A 23060-nucleotide genomic window follows, 5' to 3' on the forward strand; every position below is an offset into this window, starting at 1 on the left:
TGAACTTTTGCTCATCTTTTTATTTCTTGATTAATATTCACATCACTAGTTAACAATTAACCACAATGAACATCTCTTTCATACCAAATATTCAGAATTGAAAGGGGAGATGAGCTCTATCTAATAGGACAGATGCCTCTAACAACCAGCAGTTGGTTTGTTGTCTTCTGCATGCTCTTGCTATGGTGTTGCGCCCTACAGAGTAATACAGCACACACACACACTACAGTGGGTTTATTTCTACAGTGCTGAAAAGTAGCTTCTTTTTGCCTGCTGCCTCTCAGGTTGAGTAAGGGCAAGCAGAAGACCAGAATACAATACACACACACTTGTAATTTTCCACTCCACTTGACATTTAAACAGCTGGAATACTGGTTTAATTGGTAGCTGCTGTATATATGGTACAAGACAGAGGTAAAATCAGCTGCTTTTCAGTGCTGTGGTGCTGATGAGCCACTGCAGGTGGGAGACGTGGTTAGGGGCTCCAGATATATCTACCAACACTACTTTTGAAGTGTTTGAAACTTTGCTTAGGATCAGAAGCACTTTTCTTTTACTTTACAAACAGGTTCAGAATGGTCTATTATTTTTGTTATTGACAGTGGGAAGATAATTTGGGCCATGACTTGCCTTAATTCAGTCCCATGTTGGTAGATATGTCAAGGCGTCTACACAGGAGCTGTTTAATAAAGGGTATTACTTTCTGGTGGTGGTAGGCAGAAGAAAGGGCTCACCAGTGTGTGTCAGAGCAGTTCACACCAAATGTTGCCAATTCTGAGGCGTGTCCTCATGTTCTCTTTATGCAAAGCTTCTTCAGATCATACCTAAGTGGACACACACTGGTTCTTCTCCTGCCTGTCAGTTTGAATCTGGTAAACAGTGTTTTCCATATGTGAGCTATCTTCCAAAAGAGAACAGAGACAAACCTCATACATGTATTCATAATCTTGCATCTTTAATACATTTTTAAAACATTCTTGAAACTTCAGCAGCCCTTTTCTTGATGGAAAAAAGGCAGACTCTGAAAAAAAAGTACACTTTTCCTTTCCTATGCTTTCAGTCTTACCAGAATGTCTTACCTCAACACTAACTAGGTTTATAAACGTAACCGCCCGTCTGTCAACATCCACTACACCCTGTTAAGAAGTAAGAATTTTTTTCAGTTTTTTTCTTCTTTTTATTTCATTTGAACTAATTTGAGTTACACGTGGAGTGATAAAAACGTGATGGTGTCTATATACAGTGTGAAATACTAGTGGAAGGGTGGTATTCGAGTGCAATAACTGGGAGTTCAAACGGACATTAGAGTGAATCTGTTTCTTACTTTCTGTCCAAGCTCCAAAGTAACATTAACTGTATCACACTCCTGATGACTGTAGTAATATTACATATATTATATTCCCATGGTTCTATTAAAACTTTACTAACTTAAGGGTCCATTGGTTTCCTTACTGAATATCCAAAGACAAGACTCAAATCACAAAAACCTCAGCTGGATTGCATTTTTGAAACTGATAAGAATATTTGAGCTCTTCAAATCTACAAATTCTTTTCATTTATAAGATAAGGCCATATTATGTATATATATTAACATGCCTGCTTCTTAATTTTTCATAACCCACTCACCGAGTAGGCTCCACCATCAATCTTTTTATCTGTTACCTTGGGACCATTGATACAAGCATGTTGTAGGCTACTGTCTGGCTCATAATCAATGGTCCCAAAAAGCTGCTCCTAAAGAACTTTGTAAATTAACAAACAGCATTTTCCACATTGAAAAGTTTGTGTATACTCATAAATACCCCAAAGTTGTGTACAAATACTGGTTGCCAGGATGGAAAGCCTTAAATATTTTTGAATGTTTCTGTTTTTATTGAATTCTTTCTTTGATTTAATGTGTTGCAAAATGAAACAGGCTTACAGTTCATAGCTTTGAAGAGGGCCTGTGGGGCTTTCCTGTATTTTCTGTCATGTATATAACTTAACTTGAATAACATTATAACTGTATTACTTTAGAATATTTACCTTAAAAAATAAAAAAAATCGTGAGATTACTTTGTCCACTCATAGGATCCGTCAATCAGAACAAAGCTGGTTTAAAGGCTTGTTTCAGGTATAGGATGAAGTGAGGGGCTGCACAAGCAAAAGACCAGCAAGGATTATTTTGAACTCTACTCTAGTCCAAGAATATAAATATGGAGCTCAACATGATTATAAAAGGGCCACTTTAACGGTCTTGATTTCATAACATCTGCTTTTGTTATTTAACACACTGTATGCTAACATTAACACGCTGTATGCTAACACTGAAACCTGTTCTTGACCAGAGACAGTTTTAAAGTCGGCGCTCTCAGAATAAATTAAACAAGGGGCCCACTGACTCCTTCAAAAGGTCAGTATGGACCTTGAACTGTCTACTTGCAGAATGTTACTCTGTAGCTTGGCCAGAAAATAAGAAGCAGGGAATGTTAACAGGAACAAAATGAGAGCAGACTGGAGAGCTGAGTGTCAAATCGTCGTAGCCAACAGCACAATGCCACAAAAATCCAGATCTAGACACACAACATCAGCTCATCCCACCAGATGTTCACGCATGGAGCTACACCTTACTTCTTCTCATATATACACGATCCACAACCCAAAGTGCTTTCATACTTTTGTTCTTCTGTTCCAGAAGAAAGTCGGTTTACATTATTAATTTCACATATGACCCACGCATATGTCATGTAACACATGTTACTTTTAGGCAACGCATGGGAATGATCTGGAGGGAACAACACAATATTGAATATTCTTAAATGGTGCTTTTAGTTGTCTTAATTGTTGACTATTTGATCACTTGCTCTTTGAATATTATAACGTCATCTAGCTACCAAAACTGTTTTGTTCCCAGAAGCACACATGTACAGTACACTGCTGACAATGTTCACCAACATACAGTGAAGCAACTTTAATATCACTTAAGTGCATCAATAAAATGAACAAGACTATGTTCAAAGTGCACGAAACTTTTGAGTTTTCTGGGGAACTCTACATAATTTGTATGATTATGATAATATGTGGTGTTCCAGACACAATAATATAGTGATAGCTTGAATGAGGGCAGAATGGAAGCCTTCTGCAGCGTCTCTAATGGTGATGTAAGCTTTCTCACTCAGCCTTTGTTAAGAGCCAGACTATCAGTGTTCCAGAGGCTAAGCAGCGCTCTCTACAGGATAGATGCAGTAGTAACACTTCACACATCTGACAACTATGGGAGCACGCCACAGACATGTCACTAATCCCTCAGTGTTTTCAGCAGAGACCATCCCAGCCTTTTAATGCACGCTGAGCACACAGGGCCTGTCCGTATTACCGGGCTGATACGGAGCGATGGTTTCAGTGTGCAAATCAAAGTCACATCACAGTGCTGGCTTATAAGAATCTAAACTGTACCTAAAACTAACATGTTTGATTTCTTAAGATAGCATCTGGAATTACAACAAAATGAGCACACTTTTCTTTCAGTCAATTATTTCCTATAAAGCATTAAGCCATTCAGGTTTTTTGTGTGTGTACTGTGATCCCGCGCATTATTTTTATAGCTTACACTCAATGGGCCTCATTATAGTATCTGCAGGTCCCTCGCGGATGTGCTTGGCTGAAATACTGCTGCCTTCATGGCATGTTGGAGCTGGGCAGTTCCCGCTGTCCAGTTTACTTTAGTTTCAATTTTTACATTTTTTTTTTACTTTGAGGTTTTTACTTCAACAAAACTTAAAAAAAAAACTCACACAAACTAAGCACTAAAGGAAAAAAACCCAAACAAAAACTATTTAGCTCCTTCTATTTACACTACAGATGTAGGGTAAACTCATTTATACGCCAGAGAAGGCATTTCATCGTCTGCTACTGTGGGTAGTCACGGTGGCTAAATAGCGCTCAGCAAGTTCAATCTACTAGACAGTCCAGTCTAGTATAAGTAAATCACTACAAAGGAAACTCTGGTGTGAGATCAGCCATGAATGCATTATTTCATTTACGCAATCTCTCTCCTCTCATAACTACTGGATAATATCAGTGGTTGTCTGTCCCTCTCTATCTGAACGCCCTGTGCATGTGCAGGTAACTGGAGGCCTTCCCTACACTGTATTGCTGTCAGAGAACTGGAGTGAGACACAGGTAGAGGTGACAGATGAGGAGGTGGTGCAATGAGGCGATGATACCATTATGAAAATGGTATAATAGGAACATCACACTTACACAGCTCATCACTATTTGAACAACATCGGCATACACCACCAAAATAACAGACAAACAAAAAAAGAAAAACAATAAAGAGTTGCTTTGATTCCAGAACAGAGAAATGCTTTGTCATCAGCACACCACTTCCATTTTTTCGGTGGTGCTTTGTGTTTTGTGTGTATTTGTGTATGCACACCAGCAAGCATATGTGTGCTTTCCTGTATCAGTCTGTGCTTATGTGTGTGTGACTAAATGGTTTTATGGAGTGGGCTCTACAAAGCACCAGCAGGAGGGAGGATTTAACTAGAGGTTGTTGCTCTGCAGCCCCAACCCTCCACTGGGGGAAAACCACATGACCAGGAAATGCCATACAAGCTCAGGGTGACTGCTGAGGTCCCTCATGGTGGGTGCAGGTGAATGAGTGGGTGTGAAGGTTTCCAATCAGTGCGGGAGCCAAACAATGATGCTGATTTTTAAGTGTAGTGCCCTTCAAAGCTCAAATAAAGACTTGTATGACTTGAAATAGCTGTTGATTAAGCTAGTACTTGAATGCCTTCATCATCCCAAAATAAAATGTCCGCAGTGCTGATGTATCAGATGACTTTGCGGAGTTGTGCTAAAACCACGTGACCAGGACTGATCTGCAACCTCATTTCCAAAAAGTTGGCCGTGTGTAAAATGTAAGTAAATGCAGAATGCAATGCTTTGCAAAAGCGCTGAAATACTAGATGAAAAAACAGAAGTCAAAATTTCAAAGAAATATTTTTTAAAAATATCCATTACATTTTTAACATCAGCAGCATTTTTCAAAAAAAAGTTGGATCTTCTCCTCAAGGAATTTTTTGTAATTGTTGAAAAATGTAAGTAAAACTTCCGCCACTATGGGGCAGTGTTTCACCAGTGAGCGTGTAGAAATGGCTTCAGGTGTGTAGAAATGTTCTTTTACCTTTTAGATGCCTTTACCCAAAGTGTTCTTAATGGCTCACCTGGTTAAATAAAGCTAACAGTGACTCATTAAACCCTAGTTCAGCTTGAGTAAATATCTTCACAATATGCTTTCAAATGAACATTTTCACATCAAACAGCATTTTAATGATCTACAAAGCCTTCTGCCTTTTTTAGGAAAAGAGGTTGTAAATCAAAGTATTCAACTTCCTCTGGAGAATGTGGACAGTAAGTAACAGAGAAAGAAAAAGAACTGTACTCATTTATCTAAAGCAGAAGTTTTTGTTAGTATATCCTGATATATGAACAAATGTTAACAAATTCAAATGACTTCATACTGCAGGTGGCTTAGAATATAGCAAGCAGAAAGCATGCTGTAGAGTTAGTGATCACAACAGCTCTCTGAGCTTCTACATTTTTTTTATACTGTGCCAGAGATTGTGCCCTATAATTTCAATCAAGTACTAAGAAAAGGGAAAAAAAGCTACCGAGCGTACCGAGGTGAAATAAAAGCTGATGTTGAAAAACAGCTGGATCCCTACAGTACTTTCTCAGTTGAAAACTCCTGCTCTGTTCTCTCAGCATTGTCAAGACGGCTTACTAATAGTCAGCGGTGAAAATTTGCAAGGAACCATTTGGCCTGTATGGACATGCCAACCATAGACCATCACACAGATTCCACAGATCTACACTATAATGACTCTGAAATGGAGACATTTAATGTGCTGGTGTGACTGAATGTTTATAAAGAATCCTGTGACACTGTGATTGACACTGTCCACCATAAGTGCTACATTACATTATAGAGTGCATGTGTTCTGTGCCACTCCGTTTAATTCCAAGGTTTATTACCATCCTTCAATAACACTCCTTCAGCTGGAATTTATATTCACTCGTTCAAGGTCAATTAGAGAGATCTTAACTTTAAAAACACTTGGCTCTGAGATCAAACACAGATTTTTTTGTGCCAAATCCTCTTTGAGCCAAAACCATCAGCAGAGCTCCTGTATCCTCCCTCTTGCTGCCTTCATAATGCACGAGTTACATCGCTGAATGATTTCAATTGTACTAAAACCATCTGACTTTTGAGAAGCTTTTGCACTGGTTTTAAAATCTTCAGATTTGCTTCCAGACTTCTCTCTTCATAGCCGCTCGAGACCAGATTCATTTTGTGCTCTTTGCAGCCACGACTACAAACTGTTAGCATCATAATATTAAAATTCAAGGAATCATTATTGTGAAGAACTCTGAAGAGACAAACTGGTGCACTGATACCAAGAGAAGTAACATGTGATGAATTGTAGACTGACCTGTAATGAGACGTCTGATGACCTATGAATGGTGCTGTTTTTGTTAGTTTGGTTTTTAAATGTCAAAGCCTGCCAGAGGGTCTAGAACAAAGCTCCATTACTGTGATCTGAGGCAACTGTTTTCACTAGTAGGGTGAACATTCTATGAGAAAAAGTGGCTATGGTCAAGATACTTAATAGAGCACTGATTGATTGATTGTGGGATTATTGCTTTGGGGTTGTTACATTTGGGCTTTAAGGTTGGAATGACCTTAGTCAGTGCTTACAAGGAAATGGCATCAGTGGAGAAGCTGGTGGAAACCTGCACAGAGAAACATGAACAAACAGCAATTACTTTTCTCTGTGGTAGGTGGGGCAACCCAAGGGTGACAAGGGGCCAAAGGTCAGAGTTGGTAGCAGGAAGCTGGCAGGCAGATCCCAGAGAAACACTGAGAGGCGATCGGTCAGTTCGGTGCTGCGGTGGGCAAGATGAAGGGCGGGATCAGAGGAAAGTGACTGCGCCGTGGTAGTTGGTTGGTCAGTTGATTGGCAGGCCAGCGAGCGCCATGCGTGTCCCACCGAAATCTGCAGGTCATTGGGACTCAGTCTGAGATGAGACAAGTTAAAGAAGAAAAAACAGATGAAGCGCAAAACGAAGAGAAAATGATAGAGATACAAGGACAATAATCTCCAGAGTTTGTTGTTTTATCAGCCTTACAGGCTCTAGCTAATGTCTGGTGTGAGCTCATATGAATTATGGGGCAAATGATCAAAATGACATTTTTAAAATTGTATTAGTGCTACAGCCATTCATCAGTTAAGATGAGTTTAGCAACAGCAACAGTGGCGGAAGTCTGTTGTCCCTCTGAACTCGGGGAGTCTGGAGACCAGCTGTGCCAAAGATGAATTTATCCACCATGACTGGCTCATCTTCACTCTGAAGGTCTCCTCATAATTTCATTTCATAATTTGGTAAAAAGGTGAGCTGGTTTCACCACTCTATCCGACATGTAAGGGAGCGGGGATATGTGCTCATTCATTCATAAACACACACTCTCTACAATATGCATTTTTAATTTACTCCTATTGTACATGTACCACTATTCATAATTTTTATTTTAGGGGTCTACAAGAATAGGTGTATATGCTTTAATGTTGAAAAACCCCATTACTGTTCTCATACTGTAGCTTCCCTCTGTACTTCTTTTCACTTTTCATGACACATGACAACAATAAAGCAATGTTGGTTCTCTACATATCACCTACTCTTATAAAAGATGGATGTAGCCACTGTGGCATGGCTTCCTTGTTAGTTTAAACATTACAGGTTCTCCCATCTTGTTGTTTTGAAACTGGATGTGATCAGTGTGAGAAAGATCTGAGGGAAACTACATGTTCATACTGTCTGAAAGGCCAACCTTCACCCTCTGCTTTTCATTAAAAAGGACTGTAGGTTTAGGGGACTTCAACATTGGCTATATCTTTTCTTTTACATAGAATCTGGCAGAGACTTGTGATTGAGTTAGTACTATATATGACCACATACTCAGTCTCTGGTTGCACTAAAAGATATGAAAAGACTGTTCTTACTTATTTTGTGGATAAAACACTGCTACTAAACTGCCGCAAATGCATTGCTTTGAATCAAGGATTTTCTTTAGTTATTTATCTGTGCCACCTGGTACCACACAGGCATAATGTCTGCCTAAGCTATTTTGATAGTGCTTTAGATGAGGCTACCTGAGGCTACCGGCCTGACAGCCTGGTATTATTTGCTCAGAGCCACTTGTGCTGACTTTCTAAGATATCTCGCCTGTCAACACAGAATAGCACACAATTTGATTGTTGCCTGCAGGTGCAAAATAATAGTTTTAATACACTTTCAGCATCTGAGGAACTTAAGATTGCTATTATTTTTATGTCAATATCTTCAAAACTACAGGAAAATTGCCCAATGTGTGGTTTTATTATACAGGGTGGGCCATTTATATGGATACACCGTGATAACATGGGAATGGTTGGTGATATTAAAGTCCTGTTTGTGGCACATTAGTATATGTGAGGGGGCAAACTCCTCAAGATGGGTGGTGACCATGGTGGCCATTTAGAAGTCGGCCATCTTGGATACACCTTTTGTTTTTTCAATAGGAAGAGGGCCATGTGACACATCAAACTTATTGGTAATGTCACAAGAAAAACAATGGTGTGCTTGGTTTCAACGTAACTTTATTCTTTCATGAGTTATATACAAGTTTCTCTTTGTTCACAGCCATTGACATGTCGAAGAGGTTAACATGTGACGAGCGGATCGAAATTGTGTTGATATCTGGTGAACGCAGTAACCGGGTCATTGCAGCAGATTTCAATGCAAGACACCCTACAAGACCACCCATCTCCCATGCTACAGTTAGCAAACTGCTTGCTAAGTTTCATGAAACTGGTTCAGTGTTGGATTTGCCAAAATGTGGATGCAAGAAAACTGTCACTGATGAAGAAACATCAGTGGCTGTCCTCGCTTCATTCAGCAAGAGCCCACAGCGTAGCACTCGCCGCATGTCACTGGAGAGTGGCATTAGTCGAACATCGCTTCGGCGGATATTAGCTACTCACAAATGGCACCCTTACAAACTCCACCTACTGCAGCATCTCAACGAGGATGACCCAGATCGGCGCACAGAATTTGCAGAATGGGCAAAACAAAAACTGGAACAGGACCCTCAGTTCACGCAGAAGATTTTGTTCAGTGATGAGGCAAACTTTTATGTGAATGGTGAAGTTAACAAACAAAACCACCGCTATTGGTCTGACACTAACCCACACTGGATGGATCCCTCCAAGACTGTTGGAACAACAAAAGTGATGGTTTGGTGTGGTATATGGGGTACAACGATAGTGGGTCCATTCTTCATCAATGGAAACCTCAAGGTCACTGGATATTTGAAATTGCTACATGATGATTGTTTCCCTCTTTATGCACTGAAGCTGGCACGTTCCCTGAGTTTTTCCAGCAAGATGGTGCACCACCACATTATGGGTGCCAGGTCCGAGCATTCCTAGATGAACAGTTTCCTGGAAAGTGGATTGGTTGTCGTGGGCCAGTTGAATGGCCCCCAAGGTCTCCCGATCTGACCCCCTTAGACTTTTATCTTTGGGGTCATCTGAAGGCAATTGTCTATGGTGTGAAGATACGAGATGTGCAGCACCTGAAACTACGGATACTGGATGCCTGTGCTGGCATTTCTCCTGCGGTGTTGCTATCAGTGTGTGAAGAGTGGGAGAAAAGGGTTGCATTGACAATCCAACACAATGGGCAGCACATTGAACACATTTTATAAGTGGTCAGAAACTTGTAAATAACTCATGAAAGAATAAAGTTACGTTACGTTACATATACTAATGTGCCACAAACAGGACTTTAATATCAACCATTCCCATTTTATCACGGTGTATCCATATAAATGGCCCACCATGTATAATAAAACCACACATTGGGCAATTTTCCTGTAGTTTTGAAGATATTGACATAAAAATAATAGCAATCTTAAGTTCCTCAGATGCTGAAAGTGTATTAAAACTAAAGATGGCACGATACCACTTTTTTATGTATACCGATACCGATATCATAAATTTGGATATCTGCCGATACCGATATGAATCCGATATAGTGTGTTTTTTAATCAATAAAACTGTTTTTCTAATATCTTGCTGCATTTTGTATAAGTTCATACTCAAGTTTAAATAAACAACAACACTAAAGCTATTCTGTTATACCTGTATAAAAGGTATAACAGAAATAGTAAAAATATTTCATAGTTCAGCAACACTGATCAATCTAATAAACTTAAACCTGCTCCATCCTCCCTATTCTAGTATTTTAAAGAGTACTTAGCAGAAATATTAAGCAACCTAACTAATAGGGTTGCAAACTCCCAGCAACAAAAAAAAAGGGAACCACCCCCCACCCTCCGCCTCATGATGCTTAATCGATGTAATCAACTTTAATTTGATGCAGGGTGAAAAAAAATGCACAGAAATAAATTATTTTTCAAGAATAATTAAATAGATTCAACATCTTTCTTCAACAGAATTGCAGACTGCACAGATGGTATCTTCCCAAAGGAAAAAGTACTATAGCTTACTAGGGTATATTAGACTTAACAGTTACTATATACAGTAATGGACTTCTATACATTTTACATCAGATTAAAACTTTGGGTGTAAGATTCAGATAATTATTTATTAAAAGCTAGACATTTTAAATGAGAATAAGAAAGAAAAGTATGTCTTTGTGCCCCCTTTTCCCTGTTCATGCCCTATCGGCCCCCCTGGCTAAACTTTGCTAGATCCGCCCCTGCACAGTTACCAGCCGTCAGCTACGTAGAAAAGGATCCTGGTCTAGAAAGTAATAGTAAATAAATTCTAACAGCAGCTTATCAAGTTTAAACGTGCTGCTGTTGTTCAGCCGCTGGTTTCCTCTTTCTGGTGCAAAGTGGGCCAAATACAAAGAAGAGAGACGGACTCGCGACAGAAAAGCCGATCAACTGATCATTGATCAGTTTCACGATTGAAGTAGCAGCAGGAAGGGGAGGGAGAGAGGGAGAGAAGAGGCAATCGCTCCATATATCGGTTGTTAAGCTTCACATGGGAACGCTTTACAAACATTCAGAGATGAACTTACACACTTGCTTTACTTCTCTCTGGGATAACTTCGTTGGAGATGAAATGCTGGTTTGGTAGCGAGGCTACAAATACACACAGCCGCTCTATCACGTGACGCATACTGCTCCGACGTGCTACGGTTATGAGTCGCAAGTTTTGTGAGGTGTTTTTTTGATATTTAATGGATCGGATTACATTTTTTATTTCTCGCCGATATCCGATCCAGTAATTTAGGTCAGTATCTGACCGATACCGATACGTAATATCGGATCGGTCCATCTCTAATTAAAACTATTATTTTGCACCTGCAGGCAACAATCAAATTGTGTGCTATTCTGTGTTGACAGGCGAGATATCTCAGAAAGTCAGCACAAGTGGCTCTGAGCAAATAATACCAGGCTGTCAGGCAGGTAGCCTCATCCTCATTATTGTGCTATCTACTGTACAATATAAAGCGCCTTGAGGCGACTTTTGTTTTGATTTGGCGCTATATAAATAAAATTGAATTGAATTGAATTGAATCTAAAGCACTATCAAAATAGCTTAGGCAGACATTATGCCTTTGTGGTACAAGGTGACACAGATAAATAACTAAAGACAATCCCTGATTCAAAGAAGGGCATTTGCGGCAGTTCATTAGGAGTGTTTTATCCACAAAATAAACAGAAACAGAGTAAATGCAACAGAAGACACTACAATTGAGTTTTTGCAAATTCTCAGAACAGTGACTTTCAAGCTACATATTGCTAATAAGTGACACAGTAGGCCATTTAAGCTGTGGATTTTCCTATATACTGAAGCAGCATTAGATGCAGTTGTAATACTTTGGAGAAGATTGCTCCAGCCAGGCGTTGGAAAATACATAAAAAGTTAAAAATCTTGGTTAAATTATGTATTGATTTTTTTCAAACAAAGTTATAACAGTGTAATTGTCACTTCAAATGTGGAAGCATTAAAAAGCGAGCAGAAGAAAGAGTTTTTACCCACAACTTACTGTTAACTTTAGCTTACAGGTGTTAGCTACAGCATTAAAAGCTTTAAGGAACAATTACCTTTTTTTCTGAGATTTCTTATAGTTGTACACCTGAACCCTCCAGATTAAGTCCCTACATTTACAGATTAAGGGTTTGCAGATATGAGTAGCATAGCGTGAAGTGACTGGCTAGGATTAAGAACCCTGTTCTTATTTATTTAGCACTTCAGTAGCACACCTGTCATGATTGTAAACTCTATGTATGCTCAATAAAAAATGGAGCCAGTGGGTGTGAGTGTGTGCCTTTACACCCACTTGTCTCAGTGATGCATTTCTCTGCACCGAGGGGCTCCCTCAGTCCATCTCCCCCAAAAGGAGAGGGTGTGGTTTCCTTCATGCTGTTCTCCTTAGCAACACTTCCAGGTGCTGTGGCCTTAGCAGTGACTCCTGGTCCTGTTGTCTGAGTGCCACTTGGGGGTGATGATGTTTTCTGCTCAGTTTTCTCTTCCTGCAGCCAAAAATAAACACATAGTTCGTAGGGGTCAGACAGAAACATGGACATACAAAGTTTGAAAACTCTCATGGTGGCACACGGTGGCCAGTAGTGGTACAATGAATCAGCAGAACCACAAAAGCTAATTTTCTGCGAGCTGCTAACACATGTTTAACTGTGTTTAAGTCTGACCTTTTGTCCATTGGTCTGTCCATTTCCTGCCCCCACGTTGTCCATAGACCCAATCTTAGACTTAGCCTTAATGTTTAGCTTATGGGACTCAATCTTCACATCACCACCACCTGGGATTAAAAAAAAGGAAAAGTTAATATGATGCCATTTGGGTTTAATGGCAAGAAAAAGCACAAATGTTTTGGGATGGACCTGGCTTGTGTTTGATGTTGTCCTTGGAGCCACATTTGGATGTCACCTTGCTCACATCAACCTTCTTATTCAGGATCTGCACCTGGGGTGGAGTACAAAAAAATCTTGTCTTTTTATATTCTAAGTCATTCAGTACAATGAACTTTCACTTCAGCGTCCACTCGAGGCCACTTTAGAAAATCGCTATCATTCATTATACTGCACCTGCGGCGTTCATATAGAGGTGTGACATTCCTGACAATGCAACAGAGTATGTGAAATTGACTCACAACTTTTTTAACCAATCATGCTTGATTCCCTACTTTAACCTGTTTCATTGTTTTTGAAGGTGCCTTTTTGTTTTGTTCGGCGGTGCTCCGTTTGTGCAGATAAATCAGGACGAGCTATAACTAGAATGTTGGAGAAGGCAGTTTTTAGACTGTTGTCACACCATGACTGTAGAGTAGTGCGTTGGTAGCTGGCATGATGACCTGCCTCACAGTATGGGCTAAAATCAGTCAGATTCACATCAGATGACAGACTGGAGAATGAGATGACCATAACTCTGTTGATAAAATTTTATTAGTAACACAAACTGTCAAAACTTTTTGTCGGACCCATAGCTTTCCCTAATGTGAACGGATATTAAAGAATAGAAACAAATAGTTAAAATCCTTAAAAGCAAGTTTAAATATTCATAATGTCATCTTCCACTATAAAAACACATCAGTGACGTAAGTAAATACAGAAAATGTAAACGCTGGTGTTTTTTTCCTGGATTTTGCCTTGATATCCTGTCTCTTTCCATTAAAATGAAACCACCATAAAAATTAGACACTGTTCATGTCTTTTTTAAGTGAGCAAGCTCAAATAATTATTTTATTCACTGTAACATTTCATCACCAAATGAATTCATGCACATTTCCAAGACAATGCGACACAGTTTGTGCTTCATTCAGTGGTTCTACTAAGGTGCAGCAGCTTGCAGATGTAAAATGTATCCCCCAGCATAGAAACTGTATCACATCATGTATAAAACATGCTTTAACTAAAAGAAACAGTGAAAACATCCAGATGATCTTCAACCAATACTCTGAATGTAACCTGCTTCCGACAGCTTTACTTTTCTGTCTCTTACCTGGAGACTCGGTGCTGTTTAAAGTTTGAGAGTAAAGACTAAAGATAAAAAAGGCTAGGCTTAGTCTATGTACAAACTTGATATGGTATTGTGTTTTAGTAATGTTTATAGAACAGTAAAACATTTGTAAAATAGTTTTCAGCCAACAGGGGAAAAAGAAAATCAAAGTTGTATCTAAGAACCTATGTTTAATATTGATGCTCATGAGGGAAATGCGAAGACTTTAGATGCAGCTGAAAAATGTTAAACCCTCAAACTCTCATGGCAGAGGTCCAAAGAGCCTTCGGGGAATGCTGCTGGTCAGCAAGTGGTGATTTCATACCTGTTGATCTCTAATCTGAAAATAACCAGCTCCTTCGCAGTTTAAGTTCACAGCATAAGTTTCTATGGCGAGATATTCCAGTAAGAAATGAATAATCTTCTTAGTAGTACAGAAAACTCAGGATGAACGCTGAAGTTACCTTGATAAGATTAAATCCTGCTTCATAGTACAGGCCTCAGGTCACCATGTCGTCAACATGAGTCAACCACAAAGCTCTACATACCAAAGTATTCTAGAGTCAAACGTGAGGTCTGCTACGGCTAATTCTTGGCCGATGACTGCATGTCCCTACACTGAAAAAAACCCCCCAGTTTATTTGAGCTGACAGAGCAAAGTGGTGGTTTTGAGGATAGACTATAGTATGTGAAAGATGGAAACGGTCACTGTGACTCTGGTTTTCATTCATCAGATTCGACAACCTGGCTGTTATACCGTGCTTTATCACCTGTTTTACTCTAAACTGAGAACATAATCTCATCAGATCATAGATCAAGTTAGCAGCAGGTTAATGTATTAATGGACTTCTGTACAATCAGACCTCTTTTTCAACTACAGGAGTTGCCCCCTGATGGCCATTAGAGGTTTAAAGGCTCTTCTACAGTGGCTTAACTTGGAGACTAAATTAATCTTGTATATACTCTGTGGTTGTGAGAGATGGTGATAGTGAAGCAGGTTTTCAGACCAGGTAGAAACAAGTCCTGAAAGGGTAGGCATGAGAACCTGCGGTCAGTTCAATTACTGAACATTAAATTAAACCCAGAGGCAAACCGTGAAGTGCAATTGTTTTTATTTTTGGAATTGAACCTTGGAATTTTTTTTGTCAGTCTCAGATCTTATGGGTGCTTCTATTTACTAAATTTGTTTGAGGAGATCCAATCAGAGAACACCGGAGGAGAGTACAATGTTTATAAGTCAGACTGATTCAATTTCTTACCAATATGTATGAGATTATCTGGCGATTGTTTAAACAGGAACAGGAATTTTGTTTTGCAAGAGCAATACTGTATGAATGTGTAAATATAGACCCAATACAATATGCATCCCCCAGCGATGGACCTTATTTACATACCAAGAACATAAATTGCCATTTTATCTCTTTGTAACATTTACACCTGCTAGATGATTACAAGGCACAAGGGGCATTCCCAACTGATCAACATTTTGAGCAAGATAGTCCAAATTAGGTTAAATTAGCATAAAATGTGAGAGTCTCCTTCCAGCTTCAGAAGTACTTACATTGCCACCTCCAGGGACATGTTTGATATTGTCCTTGGAGCCACAGCGAGAAGTGACGTGGCTGAAGTCCAGCTTTTTGTGCACTATCTGAACCTAAAGACAGGCAGGCAGACACACAGACAAGCAACATGAGGAAAGAAAAAAAGACAGTAAGAAAGAAAGAAAGAAAGAAAGAAAGAAAGAAAGAAAGAAAGAAAGAAAGAAAGCAGATCAGCTGGCAGGTTTAGTGACAGGAAACAGAGTAGCCTTGTACTGTAAGTATGGAAGACTTTTTGCTATTCATTCGTTATAGAAGCTCATTGATGGTCTGCACATGAGACAGAAGAAATGCTTTTGGTACATTATGTGACAAACCATCAAAATGAGAATGTTAATGGGAAACATTCTTAGAAAGAATCAATGTAGATTCTTACAAAAATGAATGCATAATTAGCAAAAGATGAGAATACTGAATGAATAACAACAGAGCGCTTCCATAAACAGCAATAGCTACAAAAAAAAAAGCATAAGACAAACACTCAAAGGTGAGAGAGAGTACATGCAAGAGAAGAGTGCCGTGGACAGTAGTTTTGTGTTAACACATGCTGCTTAAAGCAAAAAAGCAACCGCAAGTGACAGATTCAGAACAACAGAGGGCACAAGGTGGTTTTAAAAAGATTCAAAAATAGACTAGTTTGCAGAAAAACCTGTTGTTCCGTCTGAAGTGCTTCCAGCAGTACACTACAAGCTGGAAGAACATGTTATATGGTCGGCTTCTCTCCTTAGTATTTCAGCTTTGGCTACAAATGAGATACATAATTGAAATTTAAAAATCTCTGGCTCTCTTCCACAGCATGTCTTTTGTCCTGTCTTTCTCGATGGCCGCCCCTCCCTGAGCCTGGTTCTTCCAGAGGCTTCTTCCTGTTAAAGGGGAGTTTCTCTTTCCCACTGTTGCCAAGTGCTTGCTCATAACAGGTTGTCTGATGTTAGAGTTTTCTCTGAATTATTGCAGTGTCTTTACCATACACTGTAGCCACAGGCTTGAGGTATAAGTAGAAAACAATAATACTTATCCAATTTAAATCTGATGCTGTTTGTTTTTGGGGGGTTCACGAAACTTTAAGAAGTCCAGTCACTTTCCTTCCAAGGTCCTTAGACTACCATGACCTGGATGACTGAGAACCTACCTGATTGCTAACCTGAAACTGCAAAAGGAGGCTGTCCTAAAATTAATGTGTTGAAGGCATATCATACTGTGGGGCCAAAGAGCTCAGTGATCCGATTGATGTGACATTGAATCTTGAATCTCTCTCAGTAGATGGCCTGTGATCAACCAGTAAAGTTTGCTTCTACCTGTGGTAGTGCCATCCAGTGCTGAACAATACAGGGAAGGTTAAACAATTCAGAGTTAAGTAACCTGGATTCCTGTGGATTTATGGAGTTCTCCCTGCCTCTTTGTGAGAAATCTAATAAGTCAGATCAGATTTGTACTGATTTCCAGAATGTGAACAGCATGACAAAGAATGAATGCTTCCCTTTGCTTAGGATGGAGTATTGTGCAGAGTGGGCTGGCAGTGCACAATGAATAACTAAACTTGATCAGGCTGGTTAACACTGAACCTTGCAGTCTCTCTGGGTGTGAAGCCTATCTGGACAATCTGGGTTTATATTCTGAATTGCGGCTGAGTAATATATTGCAGATCAAAGACATTTTTGAGCAAAGCAAACTTGACTCAACCTGCCAAAATGTGACTTTGGTCACTTTTTAACATGTTTTTAACATGTTTTAATGATTTGTATGTTGTTCTGTTTAATCTGAACAAGCCTCTAAAAACAGTCAGGGATCACTCTCTCGGTATTTATTACCACTGTACATTTTACAGCTCAGTTTTTAAAACCTTGTGATGTAACTACAGCCCAGCCCATGCAGCAGTATATTAATGACTAACCTCGTATTGTGGATGGATTATCGCAGTTGTTCTCCTGACTGAAGTTTGGTCCGTTTACAGGATCATGCCATGCAGTTGCACTTGTCCCTGACCCTCATGAACCCTCGCATTAACTTTTATCGAGTGGAAAAAAGTTAGCGTTCATCCTCCAGCTTCACTGTGCTAATGTGTTTATATTATGCTAACCATAGCTGTGTAGCTAGCCACCACGTAGCACATCATTATTCATAGAGCTGGGCGATATAAGATTTTTTCATATCACGATATGTTTTTTTCATTTCAGGCGATAACGATATATATCACGATATAAGCCAAATAACTATATTTGTGAGATTTAAATGTGCCGTTCATTTTCGACCGTGTTTATTGGTAGCATGTCTTTAGCAAGACGGTAGGCTATGGCATTCGTTATGTCGCTATGTCTCTTAGCTTTTTTGTCATATGGTAAGACGCTGGAGAAAGCCGACTTAATTGAATGTTGTTCTCCTGGTTGTTTTCAATGACGAATTAGCGCTTTTAGTCTACAGAACTTCTCTGGCCCTTCCTTTCAACAATCTCTCCGGCATTGGAACCGTCATCTGTGTTCTCTTCGGTAACCTGGTCACCCAAGCTCTCTGTTGATTTTTCTCTAGCGGGCAAACTCATTTTCTCCATTACCCGGCCGGCACGGTGGCTGGCTGCTTCCCAAACAAGTACACATGTGCGGCTGGGCACTTGTGCTGTACGTAACAAGTCACGTGACGCTGCGGCTGTGATTGGTTCGGCTATGCGCTACTTAATTTGGATTGGCTGTTCTTTTTTTTTTTTAAGACAGGAAGAGAGAGAGATGAGGTCTATCGCAATAGTTTCATTTTTCTATCGAGAAAAAGTTATTTCGCAATACATATCGTTATCGTTCTATCGCCCAGCTCTAATTATTTATGAGCTAGTCCAACTTCAGTAACCCTACAGATGTCACTGCTGTTTAGTTTCCTGTCTTCATTTATGTCCGAAGTGATAGCAAAGCTGTACGTTTTAATTTTTCAGAAATCCCTCAATCAGAACATGGTATATTATTTAATCTTAAAAATTTTTTTTTGAGACTTCCTACGTACCACTAGAGGGAGCCCACCTACCACCAGTGGTACGCGTACCACAGTTTGAGAACCACTGGACTAGAATATACAGTGTCCTACTCCTTCAAGACGTTTAAGCATCACCAACAGACTTATTCCAGTATTAGGAAAGAGGGACTAGTAATGACCCTCACCTTACTTTGAGGTGTAGAGTATACAGGGCTCCATTCCTGACTTCTGATATTTTCCATATTTATCAGACTTACAAATTTCATGTCGTCAAACAAATTTTACTATTAGACAAAGACAAGTAAATAGATGTATACTCTGTACAGAACTTCTGTCAGTGAAATGTATGTTTAAATTGTTGTTGCGTTTGCACTGTCTTGTATCTCTATCATTCTGTTCTGTCTGGTGTTGCACTATTTTTTTTCACACCCTGTGTTGACTGTCTGTTATATAAATCACCGTAATTTTGAAGGAACGCTGTCTGGTTTCACTGTGACTACCACTGCACATGGTTGAAATGACAATAAAGCCACTTGACTTGAAAAAATATCCTTCATAAATAAACTTTAATTTTTAATTACCTTTTAATAAGAATTAACCCAACTACTATCATTAGGGCCGGAGCACGAAACGTCCGAAGGCCCTACTGTAATCACTTGGCTTTTTGAGGCCTTTAATCTGCTTGAAAACTCATGAAATTTTGCCAACAAGAAGCCTGCCATTTTGAATTGAAGATGGCATTTCAGGATATTATTCATGGTGTTATACTTTTGCCAACTCCTTGTTTTTTTGTAGGATCAACTTCATATTTGGTTAGTCTCAACTACAAACCTGGGCCATAATGTGGAGTTTTTGAGTTTTCGTCAAAAGGTGACACAGCAAATTTTAATCATCTGTCACTTGCAGACAGCTGAGAAACTGAAGGGCTGCACCAAGGTCCAGTATATGATAAAGAAGAATTATTTTGAACTGTGAATCATTCAAAGCTACTCTAGTAAAATCCCAAAATAAAAATATAGAGCCAGAAATGGAAATAATAGGCTGCCCTTTAATCAGTCAAACAAATAAAGTGAGTCTCTTTTATGCTGTCTTCTTTTTTTTCACAGCCTAAGGACTGTGGACATAAGACTCGCTAGTGTGTCCAAAATTTTCTCAGGGAAAATAGTCAAAGCTTTTAAGATGTTACAGATAAGCCACTTTGATGATGAAGAATCAAAAGCAGCCACCCTGTCCTGCTTCTACATAAGCTAACACCAACCTGTTTGTGTGATATCACTTTGATTGCCTCTGTTGCTGCATTGTAAAAAAGCCCTGCAGCAAGCCTAAGACGCCTTCCTCCATTCTCTCTGTCTCTGTCTTAGTGTTGCTTCTCCAGGACGAAAATGGCATGATGACGCAGGTGGCACCAGCAAAGGATGACTCACTGAGCAGTGAGTGCACATACACTTAATGCGTAAGCACAAACACACACAAACACAGAGACAAAAAGCAGCAGACTCTCCTCAGTTTGTATTCCTCACTGATAGCGCATCATAAATATCCTAATTGATTTCAAGCAGCTGCATGGTTCTTGTTCATCATGTCTCCTTAATATCTAATGATTCTCATGCTATGCTAGATAAAGAAGCAGGATGATGAAAATATTTTAGAAAATTACAGCTAAAAAGTGGCAACCAAGTGGCAATTATCCATGAGAGGAGACCACATTTCAAAGAATGCAACATCGATTTCAGCCAAAGATAATGCGTGAGATTAATTTGCATTTTGTATTTGCACACATATCATGTCTTCTAGCTTTTGTAGCTAACGGTACACACTCTGTTATACTACCAATGTTCTGTATTCATTGCAGTGGATAAATCTTAGCACAAAGAGTAAGTGAATTTGTGTTTGGTTGATTATTTCTTTGTTTCTAACAATGCTTCTTGGCAATAAATCTTATAACATTGGAAATCCTGTATATTTCCCCTTAAATGGTGTCACATTTGTAAAAACAAAGCTTGACAAAAACTTAACAAAGCCAAACAGCTTATTCTGCTATTGACTCTTGTTTAGTGTTGTTTATTGGATTGGATAATTTAAGTCTGAAAAAACAAGACATACTGGCAATTTATCAATTTAACAAACGGGGGGCTCAGGAGCATGCGGAAGAACCATACATAGCTCTCTGGAGGTAGTGATCTTGGACGATAGAGTTCGCTCACAGACTGGGTAGGGTAGCTTTAGTAGGCTGTTCATGCAAGAGTGACCAACACAGCCACATTTGCTGACAAATGCTGGTTGAGGAAAGGGATGCATCTGACAGCAGCGTATGATTAAGCTGGTGACCAGCATGATGAGGAAGTGCAAGGCTGTTGTGGGTGTGTGTGGTTCTTCCACATGCTACTGAGACCCCTCTTTCTTAAATAAAGAAATTATTAAATGGCTCTCCAATGGTATAACAATGCCAAGAAGCACTGTTACAACAAAGCAACAATTAACCAGGCACAAATTTCTTTAAAGTCTATTCAATTTATTTATACAGGGCCAAATCACAACAACAGTCACCTCAAGGCCTTTTATGTTGTAAGGTAGACTCTACAATAAGACATAGTTTTTAGAAAACAGGATTTCTTTACTTTTTATGCTAAATTTCTCATTGGGCAACACAAAAGAATAAAAGCAGCATGTAGCGTCTGAACTTGCTGCGCTCCACTATCAGGTTGCTGCCTTTGCTATCAGTGTAATAGAAACAAGCTAGGTATGTAGCCAGCAATGTTTGAAAGGTTCATGTGTGCATATCTGTGAGCATTCAGACTGGGGAAAAAGGCACAGAGGTCATTTAACTTTAGATACATTGAATGGTCATGGGTTGTAGGTCATAGGACAGGAATATAAATGCTCAACCAACTACATCAAGCATATTTTGCACAAGCTATATTTTGTAGAGTAACAGAGGACAACTTGGGGGAAAGTATGTATTAGCACATATGCATGGATGATGGTAAATATCAAGTTGGAAAAGGAAATAGTTTGATTATTTAAATTTTTTCAAAATATAGTATGATGTACATGTAGCAGTCTTTTTGAGGATTGTTTTCATATCATTTTGTTTTCGAGTATTCTAAGATGTCATTTTGAAATTTAAATTTGTTCAAGGCTGATGCAAATTATTTTGGGCCTTTTAAGTGACACAAAGTGAATTCCTTTCAAATGTGAAGCATGAAAACATTTTTGCTTGTTCTCTTTATTTTACTACTAATTAACTAGAAAGTTTGGTGACCGTTTTATTAGTTTGATCACAAGTTAAAAACCCTGCAGATTGAGAGATTCTTTGCTAGAGTAAAAATGCATTCAGTGTTTTGTGTGGCACCAAAATCTCCGGGTACAACTGCAGACAAATTACGAAATTGCTCACGTACATTATCTTGTCTCATCACCTAATACTATGAACACTATTTCTTTGTGACTCTTGATCAAAAGGTCTCCAGTACATAGGCTAATGAATATAGATGATACAGGAATACATATATCTTAAAAACATTTTACATTCACAAGCACTCGTGGATACAAACAAAATGTTATGCAGAACTGTAAGAACTGTAAAGTCCAGTGTCCAAGCATGTAGGAAAATTGCACATTGCTTACCATTTGCATACAGATTCATCCTTTTTCTGTTGCCATTACTCTTTTTTTTCTCATTTTTGAACCTGAATAACCTCTTGGTTATTCACGATTTGTTGTTAAAGCACCTACAAGCCTCTATATTAAGGCAACCCAAGTTAAGGCCAAGAAATCTTTGGGATTTTTAAACATTTTAAAATAGTATTCCAAGTTCTTAGACTTCACTAGAATATTATAAACACACTGAATATATTGCATGAAAGAGTAAAGTCAGACACTACAAGACTCCCTTTGCACGGAACTGTTTACTTCACACAAATTTGAGATTTTAAAACTTTATATAAAGTAGTTAAAGCCTGTCCAGAACTGCAATAATGACATAATATGATATTGTCCAATAATGATTTTAAACAATTACACTTATTAATCAAGGTACTGGTGTTAGAAATTAGCCTTAGAGTTGTTTTTTTTTTTAATACTTGTCTCTTACATATATACCATAAAGAAAGAACAAGTAACACATACGAGCTCTTTTATTACAATGAAACCTGCTTTAGTATCAACAGACAGAATATGCATGTGCATGTAGGAATGAACAGCAAGGTGGAGTGTTGTTCGAGATGTGGTGCAGGTGGTGCTTGTGATGAATGCAGACAGAAGGGTGAATGTACTGGTGTGTGAGGGTGTCAATGGCAGGGACTCACTCTGGCCTTGGCAGCAGGGGTGGAGGGGTCTGATGTCTTGTTGTTCGGGGTGGAAGAGACCTGAGGAGACAACCAGCCCCCTGGTCAATACAACCTCCAACCAACCACACGCTACACCA

General features: G+C 39.1%; 1 protein-coding gene across 9 annotated transcripts in view; it reads right to left on the reverse strand.

Annotated features, from left to right (window-relative positions):
• map4l (microtubule associated protein 4 like) overlaps positions 1-23060 on the reverse strand; it is a 118557-nt gene continuing 95497 nt past the window's right edge. For 8 of the 9 annotated variants that reach the window (XM_025900509.1, XM_025900507.1, XM_025900514.1 and 5 more), the window contains 6 exons: positions 22942-23001; positions 15643-15735; positions 12968-13049; positions 12776-12885; positions 12406-12598; positions 1-7065 (listed from right to left, as the gene is read on the reverse strand). In XM_025900509.1, coding sequence (XP_025756294.1) covers positions 7061-7065; positions 12406-12598; positions 12776-12885; positions 12968-13049; positions 15643-15735; positions 22942-23001 — 543 coding nt within the window. In that variant the 3' untranslated portion in view covers positions 1-7060. The remainder of the gene's footprint in view (positions 7066-12405; positions 12599-12775; positions 12886-12967; positions 13050-15642; positions 15736-22941; positions 23002-23060) is intronic. The other variant, XM_025900508.1, reaches the window with a different exon arrangement.

This window comes from Oreochromis niloticus, linkage group LG18, assembly GCF_001858045.2.
Source record: "Oreochromis niloticus isolate F11D_XX linkage group LG18, O_niloticus_UMD_NMBU, whole genome shotgun sequence".
Lineage (NCBI taxonomy): Eukaryota > Metazoa > Chordata > Actinopteri > Cichliformes > Cichlidae > Oreochromis > Oreochromis niloticus.